Source organism: Trematomus bernacchii, unplaced genomic scaffold, assembly GCF_902827165.1.
Source record: "Trematomus bernacchii unplaced genomic scaffold, fTreBer1.1, whole genome shotgun sequence".
Lineage (NCBI taxonomy): Eukaryota > Metazoa > Chordata > Actinopteri > Perciformes > Nototheniidae > Trematomus > Trematomus bernacchii.
Genome location: NW_022987527.1, coordinates 521,048 through 537,902, shown reverse-complemented (window position 1 = coordinate 537,902; position 16,855 = coordinate 521,048). Strand labels below are relative to the sequence as shown.

The 16,855-nt window shown below is 43.4% G+C and overlaps 2 protein-coding genes across 5 annotated transcripts in view; one reads left to right on the top strand and one right to left on the bottom strand.

The window, feature by feature from the left end:
* The first annotated feature begins 1,482 nt into the window (after positions 1 to 1,482).
* Positions 1,483 to 5,188, top strand: LOC117474516 (adenosine receptor A1-like). The gene is made up of 3 exons (XM_034120344.1): positions 1,483 to 1,495; positions 2,675 to 3,044; positions 4,128 to 5,188. Exons 2-3 carry the CDS (start codon positions 2,677 to 2,679, stop codon positions 4,978 to 4,980), a joined length of 1,221 nt encoding a protein of 406 aa, XP_033976235.1. The 5' UTR covers positions 1,483 to 1,495; positions 2,675 to 2,676; the 3' UTR covers positions 4,981 to 5,188.
* Positions 5,189 to 7,398: 2,210 nt separating this feature from the next.
* cadm4 (cell adhesion molecule 4) overlaps positions 7,399 to 16,855 on the bottom strand; it is a 153,098-nt gene continuing 143,641 nt past the window's right edge. For 3 of the 4 annotated variants that reach the window (XM_034120295.1, XM_034120312.1, XM_034120286.1), the window contains exons 7-9: positions 12,981 to 13,091; positions 10,416 to 10,544; positions 7,399 to 9,249 (exon numbers count right to left, since the gene is read on the bottom strand). In XM_034120295.1, coding sequence (XP_033976186.1) covers positions 9,140 to 9,249; positions 10,416 to 10,544; positions 12,981 to 13,091 — 350 coding nt within the window. In that variant the 3' untranslated portion in view covers positions 7,399 to 9,139. The remainder of the gene's footprint in view (positions 9,250 to 10,415; positions 10,545 to 12,980; positions 13,092 to 16,855) is intronic. The other variant, XM_034120303.1, reaches the window with a different exon arrangement.

Below are 16,855 nucleotides of genomic sequence, written 5' to 3'. Positions count from 1 at the left end.
GAGAACACATTTGAGAGATAGCATACCAACTATGCTGATGTCCCATATTCAATAAAATACAACTTTTATTGCATTTTTACTTGAACAGTTGAATAGATTTATAAATATGCTCATACAAAACGATTTATGTTATAGGGCATTTCTGGTGCCTCATGAAGCTTTCAGAACATTTCAATTTGTTTAGGTAATTGAAGGGGAAGAGAGGGGGCTTTATTAGAGGTCCCCCCTATTATACTGTGTTTCCTCAATATATTATAGGTCTCAGACAGGGGCGGACTGGCCATTGGGCCGATCGGACAATTCACAAAAAGTGCCCTTTAATACTGATTTTTTTTGGAACAAGGTTAAACAGGAACCAATTTCAAGGCGGCAGACGTCACAACTTTGCCCCAAAGTCTTTGTGGCTGGTTTGATCCCATCAGAAGACAGTTTCTAGTTTTCTGTGTATGATTGATTTGTATTGTGGGTATGTTTTGGGGAAATTATGCTCAATTGTAGGCCTACTCAGTGTGTCCCTGCTTCCATCATGACCTTAAGATGGCCTTATTGGCAAACATTGTGAAAATGATTTGTACGATGATTTGATATACTTGGGTGATTTATTTTGGAAATATGGGCACATTTTCCGGCTATAACTGTCAGCCCTGCAGCTCAATGAGGCTTATTTGCATATGAAAACTAAAGTAAATATGTTGAGCACACAAAACTCAGTTTTCAACCAATTTTCAATCGAGTCGCTCCAGGCTTTGTCTCTTTGTCGTCAGTAGAGCTTTGAACATGACTTACTACAATATCCGTCTTTGATAACAGGAATAACATGGATAACGTTAAGTTATCCTTATTGGGGAAATGCATTTTGTATGTGTAGGAATTGTAGCTAATTATGTTATAGTGATGTGGACCGCTCATTTTGTCTCATGGAACAATGTCTTCAGATAACACCGGTAAATATCTCTGTTTATCATATCACCTCTAGCTTATGGACACACACATCGCCTATTATGTGAAGAGCTCTTATTTTCCTTTGTCTCTCTTTACAGTTATGATAACATTAGAGGAATAAAAGCAAATCTGAGTTTGTGTGTTCACAAACTCAGTGCCAATAATTGCATGTGTGTGTGTGTGTGTGTGTGTGTGTGTGCGTGCGTGCGTGCGTGCGTGCGTGCGTGCGTGCGTGCGTGCGTGCGTGCGTGCGTGTCCTTATTTACATACTTCCTTCGCTGGCAGTGGTGATGTTGCCCTTTGCACACCTCAGATGTAAAGGGCATGCATGCTCCAACATTGACACAATTGATATGTTTGCAGAGACCGGAGAGATAGAAAGAAGGCAGGTGGATAAGCAGAGGTTTATGAATCAGGTTTATACTCTGTCAGCAGAGGGTGAGAGTGAGAGATAGAGATCCTAGAGGGAAATAAAAAGGCAGCCAAGTCATAGAGAGGACAGATTATAGAGCTTTGTACAAACTGTTTGTGTCATCGCAGGGCTCCACAACAGGTAACTGTACCTTTTTCTCCTAATTTTCTTTTGTGACCACTGAATTTTTTGCTCTCTGAAAAGCTCTAGCAACCTGAATGGTTGGATGTTTTTTCGAAGAGATTATTTGATTAATTAAGGCAATTAATTACACTGGGAGTGACCATCAACTTGAAATGAAAACACGCGGTGGATTAAACTCCATTAATTACTTCAGTAAATCAATTGTGGCCCTTCAAGTAGCTAGACAGGAGACAACTGTGTAAAGTGATTATGAAGTGGTGTAAAGAGGTTATTTCAGCAAGTCACGTTTATTATGGAAAAATGACGACGAACACAGAATTTCTGAAAAGGTCAAACTAATTACGACGAAAGGACAGGTGTCATGTTGCTCTAACAAATCTGCTATTTCAATATTCATCCACACCGCTTTATGGAAGTCTTTTGTTTGCAATTGCTATAAAAATTAGCTGCCAATCATTTCTGAATAAATGTGCTGGAAATTACTCATACGTGAGAGTGTGCTCTTGTGTGATTGAGTGTAAGTGTTGATGTATTTATGCATAAATGTCTAGGCGTATTAGTGTGTCAGAGAGTGTAGGAATGATGCATGGTGGTCCAAAAACAGAAGAAAAGGCAAAACAAAGACTGGAACAAGAGGAGAGAAAAGCTAGTGTTAACAGTATGTTGCCACCCAGCTTGGTACTTGTTGCCATGTGTTTGCATGTTGCTCACATCCTCAGTGGAGAAGTTCTGTCAAGTCTGGTCTGGCTGACCTTTTCACTCTCCAGGCACGTTTTCAGCTCTCCAATAACTATCAAAATATCTACTCTCACCCTGCGCATCTCTCTGCCACTAGCATAAACCTCCATCATGCGGACTGTTTTTATTATTCTGACCTACACCCCTATGCTTAACCTCAACATTTCCACCACCACTTGTCACCCTTTTCTCATTTGTATTCCCTCTATTCTTTGTCTATCTCTAAGTTAGACCATTCCTTTCACAATTCAAGTTAACGCTGCAGGAGCACGAGCAATGTGAGGGCAGGACTGGCAACTAGAGTGGGTGTGAATGAAGCTGTATTCGCACAAGCATCCATTAGAATTGTCTTAATTTTTGCCCTTTGACATCATTATAAATAAGGACTTTTTAAGCTGTACCCTTTGGCTTTATCATCTCTGTTTGTATCTCCTGCAGATATGGACCTCATGTGGCTGTACTCCGTGTGTCAGTGCATCCTGTCTGTATCCCTGATAGTGGTGAGTGTGAGGTTGTGCATGGCGGTCAGTGGAGGTGGAACAGTGGCTGACGTCCAGGAGGGAACCCAGGGAAACAGGCCCAAACCTGGGAGCGTCTCATGCTGTCTTTGTCTCTGCCTGGGCTGGGTAGGGGCTCTTGGTGGTGCAGTGGGGGTCCCCGTGAGTGTGTTGCTCAACCTGAGAGCCTCACAGTGTCTGTACACATGCATAACCCTGGTGTGCTGCCCCCTGCTGGTGAGGCAGTTCACCATGTTCCTGTTGATGATGCTCACACTGGACACCCACCTGCAGCATCACTTAGCAGAAAGGTGAGACTAGAAGAGGATTACATTAATGGTAAAGGAATCAAAGTACACAAATCAGTGTGATGTAAAGAGTAGTATTCAAATGCTAACAATGTACAAATAAATTCATAACATACATAAGATATTCTTTCTCGGAAATATTCTGTAAATCACAATAATGTCTGTAATAGTTTATTGTATATGTGTGGGTGAGAGTGTATACGTGGGAGGCAAGGGTCAACACTTCTCAAGCATGCTTTCAGCTGTAAACGAGGGAAATCAATATGGGTGTTGCAGAAAAGGAGTAGCACACATTGCAATATGTGCTATTGTATTGAAGTAAAGTATTCTGTTTGTTCAGTGCTTTTTTTATTATCATGCACTGCTTTTACTGCCATCTGGGAGTCACAGGGGCGAGTAAATATCAATAGGCTCAGAGGCTCTTAGATTCTTGATTGACAGTGACCTACAGTACAACTCCAGCCTTTCAGTGGAAAAGAGCCAATATGTTTTTTCTTTCATGGTCTTGGACTGTTTTGAACCATCCACTTACCCAGTTGGTATGAGTAAGATAAGATTTTGTACACCTCATTCCGGTGCCTTTTTGTATTTTTGGTGTCATTGAGCGATGAATATGGAGGCAGCGCGGTACTGTAAAAACTACTCCTGTTCATATTTCGTTTTTTTCTGTTCAGATTAGGACAGAGATTTTCAAAGTGTAAGGCATGCCTACCCAGGGGGGCTGCATACAGATTCAGGGCAGGCTCAGTAAATGGTGGTTAAAAAAAACATTACATTAGTTATCAAAAGAAGATCACAGAGAATAGCATAAATGTGTGCGATTTGGTTAAAAGGAGTTTTGGGATGGAGCAGTTTTGTAGAATTTACCGTTCAACTCGAGTCAGAGACTATTAAATGCCTTAAGAAATACCTTTTTTCATGTATTAGGTATAGTCTGAAGCCATCAATACCAGACAATCTTGGCACAGCTGGACTAGAAAACATTATCATGATCCCATTAGGATTCAGAAATTGAGCAAAACGAATCAGGTTAAATAACCATTCAGCATTCAAATATGTCCAAACCCACATGTTTATGATTTCCAGGTACTCTTCAGTGATGACCCGTCAGCGAGCTCTGTGTGTGGTCCTGCTGTGCTGGGTGGCCTCGGTTCTGTCCTCCTTCGCCCAGTTCATCGGCTCGGACATCATCGACAATTGGAGGCGTAGCGGGAGGGATCCGGGAACGGCTGGCCTCGGGCTGGTTGGCAATTGGACGACCTCTTTACCCCATTTAACCCCTTCCCCGCCCCCTAAGTACCACCATGATCGCAGGGTCATTGGAAAGTACCTTCCATACGGAGGCTTCCTGTCAAAGTTTTATGTGGAAGACATGCACAACTTCACCTACGCCGAGATCCACAGCAGCCACTGGGGAGTGTGCGCGCCTGACACCATTCTCAGTCCCCGCTACCTGGTCTATGTCCATGGGATGATACTGTTCATGCTCCCCTTGCTTTGCCTGCTGGTCATTTACCTTGACCTGTTATGCATTAAACCTAGAAAGACTCCTTTTAGTCATGCATTTCCGCCTAAACAGGACTCCGGCCGGGTCCGCTCCCTTGCTCTATCCCTCTCCCTTTTAGTTCTGCTCTGCCTGCCACTCCACATCATTCATGCCCTTGTGCTTTACACCCCCAGTACCAATCTTCCTGCCTGGGTTCATGCAGTTGCCGTGTTTCTCTTCCAGCTGTACAGCCTTGTGCCTCAGATCCTCTTCACTCCTCCAAAGAAACAGAGAGAACGGGCATCCTTCCCTCTTTCTGTTGCCCACCTTCCACCTCCAGTAACCCCGTCCAGAGGAAAATCTGTCCGCATGGCCCTGTGTGAGGCAGTGCAGGCAGCTCCATGGTCTTCAGCCAAACACTCCATAAAAGCAAAAGTGTGCCCAGAGGTCTGAATTATTGAGGAAATGTAAGACTTGTGCTGTTTTTTATGTAAACATTTGTCGTTTCTTTAAGCAGTTCATTAAAACACTGTTCCTTCCATGTTCTGTTTGCTTGAGACAAAGCTTGTTTGGCAACAAGCAGCTTGGGGGTTTAAAGAGAATAAATATAGCATGATCCTGTTTGTTGTTGTCCTGTCGTGTTAACTAATCAGCAACCTTATGCACAGACGGTGTGAATAACTCGCAAATGAAAAGGCCAGTTAATTATCAGGTCCCGCACCAAATGTCAGTGAGAAAATTAAGTCTCCAGATGATGACTCCTGATCACAGATGTCTGTTTTCTTCGACTGCGCCTCCTATGGGTCTTTTTCTAAGCTCGTTCTAAGTCTCTGATAAGCCCACCACCAGTAATGTAGATATATGAGTGACAGCGTTTAATTAAACATTCCTAATAACATGAGATCCAGAGAGGACGCAGCCCATAGGGAAAACATCATTAACCTGGTTATGACACAATCTCCATGCCTGTTCTGATTAAACTTGTAAATACAATGCGATGCACTCATGTAATAAAAAGGTCCTTGCTCAATCTAATTGAATTGTTCATCTTGAACCGTGTCGCTGTTCAAAAAAAAGGGAGTAATATATCTTTTTCGGCAATGAACCAAGACATTACATTCACCACGTTCTCTCTTTTCTTTTTCCTTTCAGGGTTTAGGTTGTTTTGCCATTTTCACCATTATTTTCCTGCTCTTTCCACATTTCTTGTATCTTTTTGTCCATTTATGTCTAACTCTAATTATGTCTTTATCTGCTTTCCTACTCCTCCTCATGTACTCTGTGTACTAGAACACATTATTGATGGAGAAATCTGGTAAAAGGGTGCGGAGGTTCAGGTGTGGGGGGGGGGGGGGGGGGGATTTTCCTTCGCTTCCCTGGCGCGGCAGCCCATTGAATTGTTCTGTCTGCCTGAAAGCTCTCTGCCTCCTGATTATGCTCAGCCTCGGCACACTCAGGCACCTCAATCAATGCCTCATGCTATGCTGCCGCTCTGTACACAACTCCTTGCCTCGCTCGGGTCACAATGACAAGACCAGTGAACATAAGCTGCATTCACCAACCTACAGTCACCCATATTGGTTTTTACAGATGGATAAAAGTGTGTCTAATCCACCATAGCCAACAGAAATATGAAGAGTTTTTGTTTGGATGGACTGTGACATCTTGAAGGGAAATATGTCTGTCAAAAAACGAGTCATAAACAGCTAATGATCCGACATGAACCCGCTTCAGGGCGCTAATCTGTGAAACTATAGCATCAGGCAGCGGTCGCATGAGTTATTCATAGACTCCTCGCTGTTACAGTATTACCGGCCAAATGATGCTACGTTCACAGCATATTGTAAACTGGGGGAGTAACACAACCATCTGTTATCCAGCTTATCCTGATCAATGTTTTTCTTATGTCTATTGATTAGATGATAACACCTTCATGATCACAGTGGTGGGCTGATTACCATTAGGTCCATCGCCTGATTTACATCATGGTCGGATAATGGCCCTACTCCCAGGATAACCCAGAGTAAATATTGCCAGCATTAGCCACCACCCAACAATAATACAGTGAAACTAAAAGTGACTGAAAATCTAAAAACACAAAATACCAAAGCTTGATTGATTTTCTTGTGAGGAAAAGTAGAAATAACAGTATCAAACATGAGTGTTCTTGAATCCCACAATAGCAATAAGAGATGAAACCTTGAAGGACACTTTATACCGAGGACAATGTTCTCAGTTGTATTACTCATCGACCATGTTTGGTGTGATAGCACCTTTGCTACGCCTGCGTCATCATAAACTGAAGATATGTTTGGTGTCGACTTGTGTGTGAATTGTTTGTTGGCCGGAGTGTCAACTCATGCTTGTAGCGCCTGGCAAGTCCATTACTTTGATTGCCGTTTGACAATCTGTCTTTATGACAGGCGACCGTGCAGCCTTGCCATCGATGGAAGAGAAACACATCGATCTATCACCCTGCGACCTCCGGCAGCTTTCAAATCTAGCCCCGCGCACACATGGACATGTTGAGTGCTTCTCGACAGAATCGGGTATTGATTGTGTGGAAGTTAATGGCAGAGTCATATTTTTTGGTGTGTATCTGACTCAAACCTCCTGTCACCCTTTATTCCCCGCTATCTGTTGTTATGATTCTTTAGCGGCGCCACAGAATCCCCTATTTTGTTTATTCCGAATAAGCTGCCAGTTATAGCCGGCTCCATCGCCTTCATCTTCATCTTCCCACCTAGAACTCCACTATTCCCCATTGATCTCATCTTATGCTCCATCTCCTGTTCTCCCTTCTCAGGATTTCAAAAACAGCACCGGCTAATTACACAGTAAGCACACACAAAAACAGTCTAATCCCAAAAGTTATTTTTGAATTCTTTTTTATTTTGTCGTGCTTTGTATCTTTCCCCTATAAAGAAATAGTTAGCTATATATCAACAATGACACATGGACTCTAAAGTAAACAGTAGTGAAAGACAGGAGAAGAGACGACTAGGCACAGGAGACGAAGAGAGAGAAAGGGAAAGAGAGGAAAGGTAAGAGTGAAAAAAGACAGCAATTTCTCTACAGTAGAACCAAAAACAAACCATGGGAAGTGTACATTTCTTTAACATTTACAATTATAATAATAACAACGGCAATAATAACATTAACAACAATCATAATTGTTCAAATAATAATAATAATTAATACAAAATCGATAAGACCTCTGGTTTCTCATAAAGACAATGATATTTTTTTTTATTCTTTTCTTTATTTTCTTTAAAGATCACTGGACAGTGGTTTGTTCGGCTTTGCACCTCTATAGGCTAATATTCTGTGTTAGTATAGATGCTTCATAATGCGGTCCAATAGTAAACAGATTTTTTTTTCTTAAAAGTTTCATTTAATTTATGTAGATGTTCTTTTTTTATACAAATACGTACTTCAGAGATATGTATACTGGTTCTGTCAACATGTTTACTGTACGTATGGATGAGTGCATGTATCTAGATATGTGTGGTAGCATTCAGATAAAATATCCATCCGTTTTTTATTTCTCATTCATTCACTCCCCCTTGCCCTTCTTATCAAGACTTTTAAACCTTTCTATCCTCTTAATGACATCCTAAAATAATTAAGCCTTTCTTTAATGCCTTAGCAAGTCATATTCCTTTCTTCTTTGTCGGGAACGCAGCCCAACACTAATCCTTACATTATTAGGAGCCAACAAAGGAGGAATGATTGGGGGGGGGGGCAGACGGAGAAAAAAGCGAGATATAATGGAGCGGGCGAGAGGACTGTAACAGGTGAATGGAGAGGAAGGAGGAGAGTTAATTCAATTAAAAAAGAGAACCACCTTTAAAATAGGATTCCTTTTTTTTACCAATGATTGGGTAGGGAGTACGTTTCGTCAAAACTCTGGATACTTCCTGGGACTCTGGGCTTAAACACTCCAGTGTTGGTAGGGAATTATATACGAGTTGCACTCTGTAGGAAAGATGTTCTGACAATTTAAAAAAATTCAATTTTCTACCGTGTATCGCTCGATAGCTTCTGGTCAACCCCTCCTCATCTCCCCCTCCCTCCCCACACACTGCTCCCCTTGTCTCCATCAGTTAAAGATTGAGCTTTGTGAAATAAATGGTTTTCTCCAGGCATGGAATTATAGCAGTCATCTGCCTCTAATTCCCCTTCCACTTTTGGCGGCTGCACTGGCAGAGTGCCTGTTTTCTTTGTGCTCCCCACTTCCACCTTGATCAAAAATAATTACGGCATCATTTCGTTATTGTCTACATTCACCCCGGCCCCGCTCTCTCCATTCTCCCTAGTATCTCCGACTTACAGTATATGGCACAGTCGTTAATGGCTGCTGGGTGTATAGGCTCTCTTTTTCTCAGTCTGCCTCTGGGTGTGTGTGCATGGAGGCTGTGGCGTAGAATGAAGCGGGATGGATTGGCTGTGTGCAGTATCTGTATACAGTCGTTTTCAAAAAGGCTGCCTGTAATGGCGCTTGTATTGAAGTGTGTGTGTGTGTGTGTGTGTGTGTATACTGTATATAAGATGGGACACAGGGTAGGGAAGGGATAAGGGGGATTGAGGTCAGAAGAGAAGGGGATAGGGGCTACAGTAGGTACTCCTTCTTGCCCTGGCTGGCGTCGTTCCCATTGAGGAAAGCTTCCTGCACCTCACCATGTTCATCCAACCCACTGGCCTCATGGGTAAGATAGGAACCTGGATGAAGAGAGACAGAGAGAGAGAGACCAAGAGGGAGATTTTAGGGGGGAGGTTAGGCGGCAAAGCGTCATGATCACTGCAGCGCCATGCAGCATTATTATCAAACCAACTAGCGCATATATTATTGAGTACCATACCTGTGACTGATTAATCCGTTAGTTAACTGATTGTTAGGTCAATACCAAGCAAGAATAGGCTCTCGTGTACGGTACGAGCCTACCCGCGGAAATGAGAGGTAGGGGATGGATGTGTGAAGAGAATAGGTGGAAGAGGAGGAGAAGATGATAGAGAATAGAAGACAGGGAGGAAGAAGAGATTGTCAGAAAAGGGGTGGAGGGAAGGTTAGGTGCAAGAGAACAATGGCACATTTGTGTCACTCACGAAAGCCATCAAACACATTTTAACTTCCCTCAGGTCCGTATGATTAATGATTCAGAGCAGTACAGGTTACACAGAGAGCAAAGCTGCTCGAGTCATCTTCCTGCTTCAGTGTCACCTCACTGCAGGGGTGAGTGACACTCTAATTCTCTCTCTGCAGAGGGTGACTGGATGCTGACAGTCACAACGGGCTGAAGACAAAGCCCTAATGGCTCTGCCTCAACACGGTTTGGTTGTAATGGTCCTGTCTGTGTGCTGATTGGCGGTCAAGCCACACTGAATGTTGACTGGCAGCCTGTCTAGCCACAGGGTAAGTAATAGCCAGTGGCTGCCTGCTACGCTGTTCTCGGATCATTTCTTGGCAGCCGGGGTGTACGAAGGCTGCCAACAAGAGGGCACTTAAAAAGATACGGAACTCAGGAAGGCTGCTTTTAATAGATGAGCCTTGATACACTAACATATAGTCATAAAACATGGGGACCACACCTACATTTCCCACCCCACCCATCTTATCTACTATCCTGGCCAAGGCCGTCCATCATGGACAGCGCCCGCCTGGAGAGGAGCATCCCATCCTGTCTGCCTTGCACCGACTAGTTTACACCTCAGTTTAAAAGATTATTCTCAAGGAATCTGGTGGTACAAGGTCTGTAAAGAGTTTTTCACAGCTTGTTGTTAGTGAAAAGGTCCAAAAACTCTTTAAGTTGCTAAAACGTGTGCCCTGTTTTTGAAAGAAACTCTTCTGTTACTTGGTGTGTGTGTGTGTGTGTGTATGAGTGTGTTACCTTTCTGTCGAACGGAGCACCAGATGGTGACGATGAGGACACAGATGACGGTGAAAACCAGCAGTGCCAGAACGCCCCCTATCACTGCATATGGTACTGCACTGTGAGTCTCTTGCACTGCACCGGGATCTGAGGAAGAAGAAAAAGGACAAATAGTGAGCGTGGGTGGAGTGTAAGGGAATATAAAAGGGAATATGGAGACAAAAGGGAAGAGAAGTGCAGTCAAGGGAACGGAGATAAAGGGAGAGATAGATGAAAAATGAAAGCAGGAGTTGTAGGTGGAAAGAAATATTTAAAAGTGAGAGAAAGAAAGCACTTTAAAACGGCAGCGTGGGAGAAGGTACAGGGAGCGAGACAGGAGAAAACTGAAGTCAATATCCTCCATCCAGCTTGGTTTATCACCTTTCATCCCCCCCCCCCCACTGCACAGAACACCGACCGGTCAGAATGGGTGAGAAAAAGGTGGAGAAATGAGGAGGGTGAATAACAAAGTATTTCAGCCTCTAAAAACCCACTCCAGCCAAGCGCCTGTCAAGATCACAATGCATTTTGAATGAGGGAGACTTTGAGTGTTTTTATACTCCGAGTCCTGAGAATTCGAATCAAAACACCCCAGGATGAGAAAAGAGAGATTAAAATATTTGAAAAACAAAAAGGCAAGCTAAATTCGGGGGCATTTCACAGTATAAAATGACGGCAGTGGTAAGCAATATTAATGTCAACACCACCAACTATAAATTAAGGGACTACAAGAAAAGCAGGAATAATATACAAGAGGTGTATGTGAGTGTTGAAACAAATAAGCAATTAAGCAATTAGTCAGCCGACAGAAAAATCTAATTGGCAATTTTTCTCACTGATGAATTATTCATCTCGCAGTAATGCTGAATATGTTCAGGTTCCAGCATCCTAAATTATTTCTGTTTATTTTTCCTATTCTTTTTCAATTGTGGTCATAACTTTTTCAGTATTTAATAAAATGTGTGGATAAAAAAATCTATATATTAACTGTTAGTCGCAGCCTTAATATAGATCGTAAATCAAAGTGAAGCACTAAGCATGTGTCTGTGCACCGTGGCACCAGTGAGTACTTTCTGACAAGAACAAAAGCAGGTGATTGATGGAGTGCCTGCGTGTAGACACACAGAAAGAAAATACATGTTTGGTCCAGGTAATCTTTGTCTGCTCACAATTCAAAAGATGTTTTGAGTGTAAGAGGGTGGGGCCAATAAGAAGGCTAGGACACATCGTTATTTATGCAGCTCTTGGACCTTCACAGAGCAGAATTAAAACATGAATCATTAATACTGTGCTAACACATAAATATCAGAAAGGAAAGAGAGGGTTAGTGAAAGGAAAGGGAGGTATTGGAGCTGACAGCTGAAGGAAAGATGGTGTGATCTTGCACATGCATTTATCGGACAAGTGTCTCCAGGAGCTCCGTGAAAAGGTGCATCACATTCCTGCTCATGTGTAAAATCAAGTATTTGTGAGTGTGTGTTTCATCAGATTGGTGGCACAGAACAAGTGTGATTCCACCGTGATAGGATCAGAGCAGCAATATTTCACAGGGGATGAAAGAGCAAGAAATCAAGCGTTATACCTTTACCTCACGCCACCCTGTTTTTAATCCGCCGCAGCCCAATGCTCCACAGGAAATGAATGTCAAGCATTCAAAAGTGCTTGTTTCTCCGAGGAGCCCCAGAGATGATACACCAAACGCTCTGACAACGGTTCAAACTGCTGTTCTTCCTACAAGTCTTTATGACATCTCCACACATATGCCCAGCAGGTGAACAACCTCAACCTGCCACAGACGGCGGCAGGGGCAACAGAAGAAGAACAAGATGGATGCTGCCACTGCCTCCATTCATCTCTCCTTGCAGGCATCAGAGAGGAGACAGAGAGCAGCCCAAGGTATGAGAAGAAAGGAGAAGAAGAGATGGCAGTGAGCATTTGTTAGTGTTTGAGATGAATAGATACTGGTTATGAACAAGGAGGGAAAGACACACAGACACTGCGTGCGTGTGTGTGTGTGTGTGTGTGCGTGCGTGCGTGCGTGCGTGCGTGTGTGTGTGTCTATATGCAGTTTGTGTAGCATCTCCCTGACCCTCCAGAGGCCAGTGTCGGACGCTTTGAGTTCCTTAAACTCTTAATGCAGATTCATTAACAGTACCCTCCAAGCACCACGAGACCACACACACAAGACTACACACACACACACACGTACATAAACGCTGACTAGGCAATGTGTGTGAGGTGCATCAAAGAGTCAGTGATAAGGCAGAGGGAGAGAGTGCGTGATTCACACCCAAGCGTCTGCAGGCATGTGTGCTCATGTAGATGCAGGGCAAAGGAAGGTTGCAGGAGAAAAAGTGTGTGTGTGCGTGTGCGTGTGTGTGTGTGTGTGTGTGTGTGTGTGTGTGTGTGTGGGGGCCACCTGAGAGTCATCAAATAGGTGAGTATATGGGAGTGAAAGACACCAAAGGGAAACAGGGAAGGTCGAGGAGAGAGATGGAGGGTAGAAGAGGAAGAATAAAAAAGGTGTGTGTGTGTGTGTGTTACCTTTAGGGTCCAGAGCGAAGACGAGTGTAAGGAGGGTTGGGGTGACGGGATGGGAGGTGATTGGTTGGGTGGTGGGAGTGGGAGGGACCGTGGTAGTGACTGACACATTATCTACAGACAGACAGGGAATGGGATAACACACATACACAAATGCTATTATCTACAACATGCACTGACATTTCAACAAAGGCGATGCAGGGTTTCAAAGCAGTCTATAAAACATGACACATGCTTTACTGTGGTTGAATATATATTGAGTTTTCTTTGCTGGTAGTGTCCGTCTCAAAGATGTTGTTGATGTTAATGAGTTTTAAAGGAGGATAGGATGCAACACACAAGAAATGGAGGAGAAACTTGTTTCAAACACGCTTATCAAGAACTGGGGCCGATGCCATTTCGATAGCAAAGACTAATGCGACTAATTATTTCCCCCCAAATTGACCATGTGTGCAAAATTGAATCGATCTCGACCTCTGACAAGCGATAAGGACAAGGACAAATGACGTTGCCTCTATGGCAGCTGCGGGGGGGGGTTAAAGAAGACGTTTACAATGGGGAAGATATGATTTAAAACAAGGGCTGAAGAGAATCATACCTGGCAGGCTGACATTCATCTCTGAGACAATTGGAATATATAGGAACACATTCTCTATCACTGACACATTTTCTATGGTACAATGGCAGGGGAGACAGAGACATTGTGTGTGACAGATGCATTCCCAATGGAGCAGTGCCATGCAGGGACTGCCTCATTCAATGCAGAACAATAGCTTGGATCTTGACACATTCTCCGAATCAATGGCTGAGACACAATAGTAGGTAGAGAGGTAGAAAGAGACAAGTTCATATTGCTGTTGAAGACAAAAATAATGGCTGACAAGAGCTAAAATGGAGATGGAAGAGTGGGTGTGAATGGGTTAGTCTGCTCGTGTGTGTATATCAGCACTTTAAGAATGAATAACATGCCACTTCATCAAACCAACTCTATACAACTGCAATACAACTGCAATGTTCGAGTCTATGCAACTGTAGTCTCAGGACACACTAGCATATGTGGACAACCACCCACACACACACACACACACACACACACACACACACACACACACACACACACACACACACACACACACACACACACACACCACACACACACCACACACACACACACACACCACACACACACACACACACACACACACACACACACACACACACACACACACACACACACACACACACACACACACACACACACACACACACACACACACACACACACACACACACACACACACACACACACACACACACACACACACACACACACACACACACACACACACACACCGCTTGCTTAGTAGGCGTGTGTACCACATGTTCATGCACATTTAAACATAAATGCATAATTGGCCATGCATACTCGCACACAACACAACACACCCACAAAGGATTACAGTAACATACAGTACACACACGCACAAACGCACACACATATACGCACACCCTGCCCTTTCTGCTCAGGAGTAATTTATTGGCAAGTATTCCTCTGTCTCTTCTATCCCTTTTTCCCACTGGCCCTGAGATCATCAATCTCTTTTTGCACTCTTCTTATGTCAGCACTATACCTCCCCCCTCATGATTCTCTTTTTTCTTTTCTCTCAGCCCAGCCTTGGTCTCCTTTTTCCTCTGTAAAGAAATATAACGTGACGCAACGTGTATTATGTGGGAAAGACAAAAGATCAAGTGAGAGCAAGGTGAGTGAGAAAAGAGAGGGAGAACATTGACAACATAGATGGAATTATGTAAAGTACAAGTGCTCTCCTGTTTGAGTACATATATGTAGCATGTGTGTGTGGACAGTATGTGCGTGTGGTTGTCACTTGAGCCTGAGGATTAATTGCCGTGGTTTCTGCACTAATTAACTGGACAATGATTAATGTCTCTTGACTATCAAGAATGACCCAAAAATGGTTCTTTCTTCGTACTATTCCCAACTTTTTCTTATCGTTCCACCGTTTTTCCCTCACTTCTTTTTTTACTGTTCTTCTTTACCCAAACTCTGTCCCACTAATCTAAACCCCCCTCCCTGCTTCATTTTCCTTCATTCCACTGCCTCTCTGGTTTCACTCCTCAGTAACTACGTTCCCTCTCTTCAACTTAATTAAGGAGAATGCCATACAGCTGTCGTTCTCTTGGCCGATAGCGTCCTTTTCTTTCTCCCTACACCATATTGTTATTCATTAACACTCTATGGCTGCCAATCAGGCACACAGCCCATGTTATTTTCAGCGACGGATGTGGCGGCACTTGCGATAATGACGTTGCTTGTCGTATCTCATTCTCGCAGTAGTGTGCCTGAGGATACTGCGGCGCCATTTTGGATGAGCACTGTTATTCTTTCGTGTTCCCCGATTAAAAGAGCCTTGCCGAGAGCAGTGGTTTCTCCCACTGTCAATCAGTGCACAAAATGCCGGACATTGGTCAAGGGGTCCACTTTAAAGGCCATAACCTCGAACACTGATTGGCTGATGACTCGTTCAAAATTCAACCAGAGGTCAATAGAGGATTGTGGAGAAAAACTGGAAAATGTTCTCTGCATTATCTCTCCCCACTGCCACATCCCTCCAACCTTTTTACACTTTCATTCTCATTTGATGTTTTTTGAAAGTCTCACTTCATTAAATGGAGGACTCTGTTTTTCAGTATTCCAATTATCCTGACAGCTCATTACAACAGCCAGAGAGACACAGACTAATCCCTGGTCACCTAGCATCCTTGTCTATCTCACTGTGCTCCTATAATTTCATATTTCTATCACTCCCATATGCTTTCCATATACAGTATATTTTTATAGAACAATTAGTCCCTCCCTTGTGATCACTTCCTGCTCTGTTTTGCACAACATGTACACACACTCACATCCACTTGCATGCATATAAGTAAGTAACATATATTCAAACTAACAATCCTCATCTCTTCATCTGTACCTCGTCCTCTCCTTGTTCTGTTTCTGTCTCTCATGCAATTCAATTCTAATGGGTTTTATTGGCTCCGCGATTCATCGGAGTGCAGCAGCGATGTTCAATTACATAACGGATCCCTCCAGGCTTTCACCAGACAATCAGTAACATCCTCCTCCCAATCACATGCACACACACATTCACATGCACCTTTGCGTATATTCACACATATAAAAATCCAATTCCTCCTTAACAATGGTGGCACAGATATGGAACAACCAACAGAAGCTACATCGTTTTTGTCACCAGTCAGCAGATACTTTCTCTCTGTGTGTGTGTGTGTGTGTGTGTGTGTGTGTGTGTGTGTGTGTGTGTGTGTGTGTGTGTGTGTGTGTGTGTGTGTGTGTGTGTGTGTGTGTGTGTGTGTGTGTGTGTGTGTGTGTGTGTGTGTGTGTGTGTGTGTGTGTGTGTGTGTGTGTGTGTGTGTGTGTGTGTGTAATGTGTGCACTCTGATTCAATCACAACAATTTCTCCCATTTATTTCATTAGTGACTTTGTGAAAGTTGCAGAAATTGTATTAGCTATGCACACGCTAAATCATTAACACATCAAAGTGCATGCACACACACTCACTCACACACACTCACTCACTCACACACACAGAGTTCCAAATACACCCAAGTGTGACCAGTCAAATAAAGCTCAGCTCCAATGCGTCACGTCTCTGCCACAGCGGGCTCCCCGGAGAGTTTCCCAACTCCTGCTCTTTGTTCCCCTTTGCCAGCATTAAGCCCATCTCCCTCATAAAGTGACAACGCCTAAAGCACCTGTGACAAATTGGCAGCCACTTTTGCCTGAGTTTGTACTCTGTGTACACACCCTGGCGCGGCAGATAACAATCGCCGAGGGAAG

What these genes read in the sequence shown, in the direction of transcription:
- LOC117474516 (XM_034120344.1), top strand. Translation starts at nt 2,677, where the DNA reads ATGGACCTCATGTGGCTGTACTCCGTGTGTCAGTGCATCCTGTCTGTA. An exon ending in CAGCATCACTTAGCAGAAAG is followed by an intron (nt 3,045 to 4,127) that starts GTGAGACTAGAA and finishes TATGATTTCCAG; the next exon opens with GTACTCTTCAGTGATGACCC.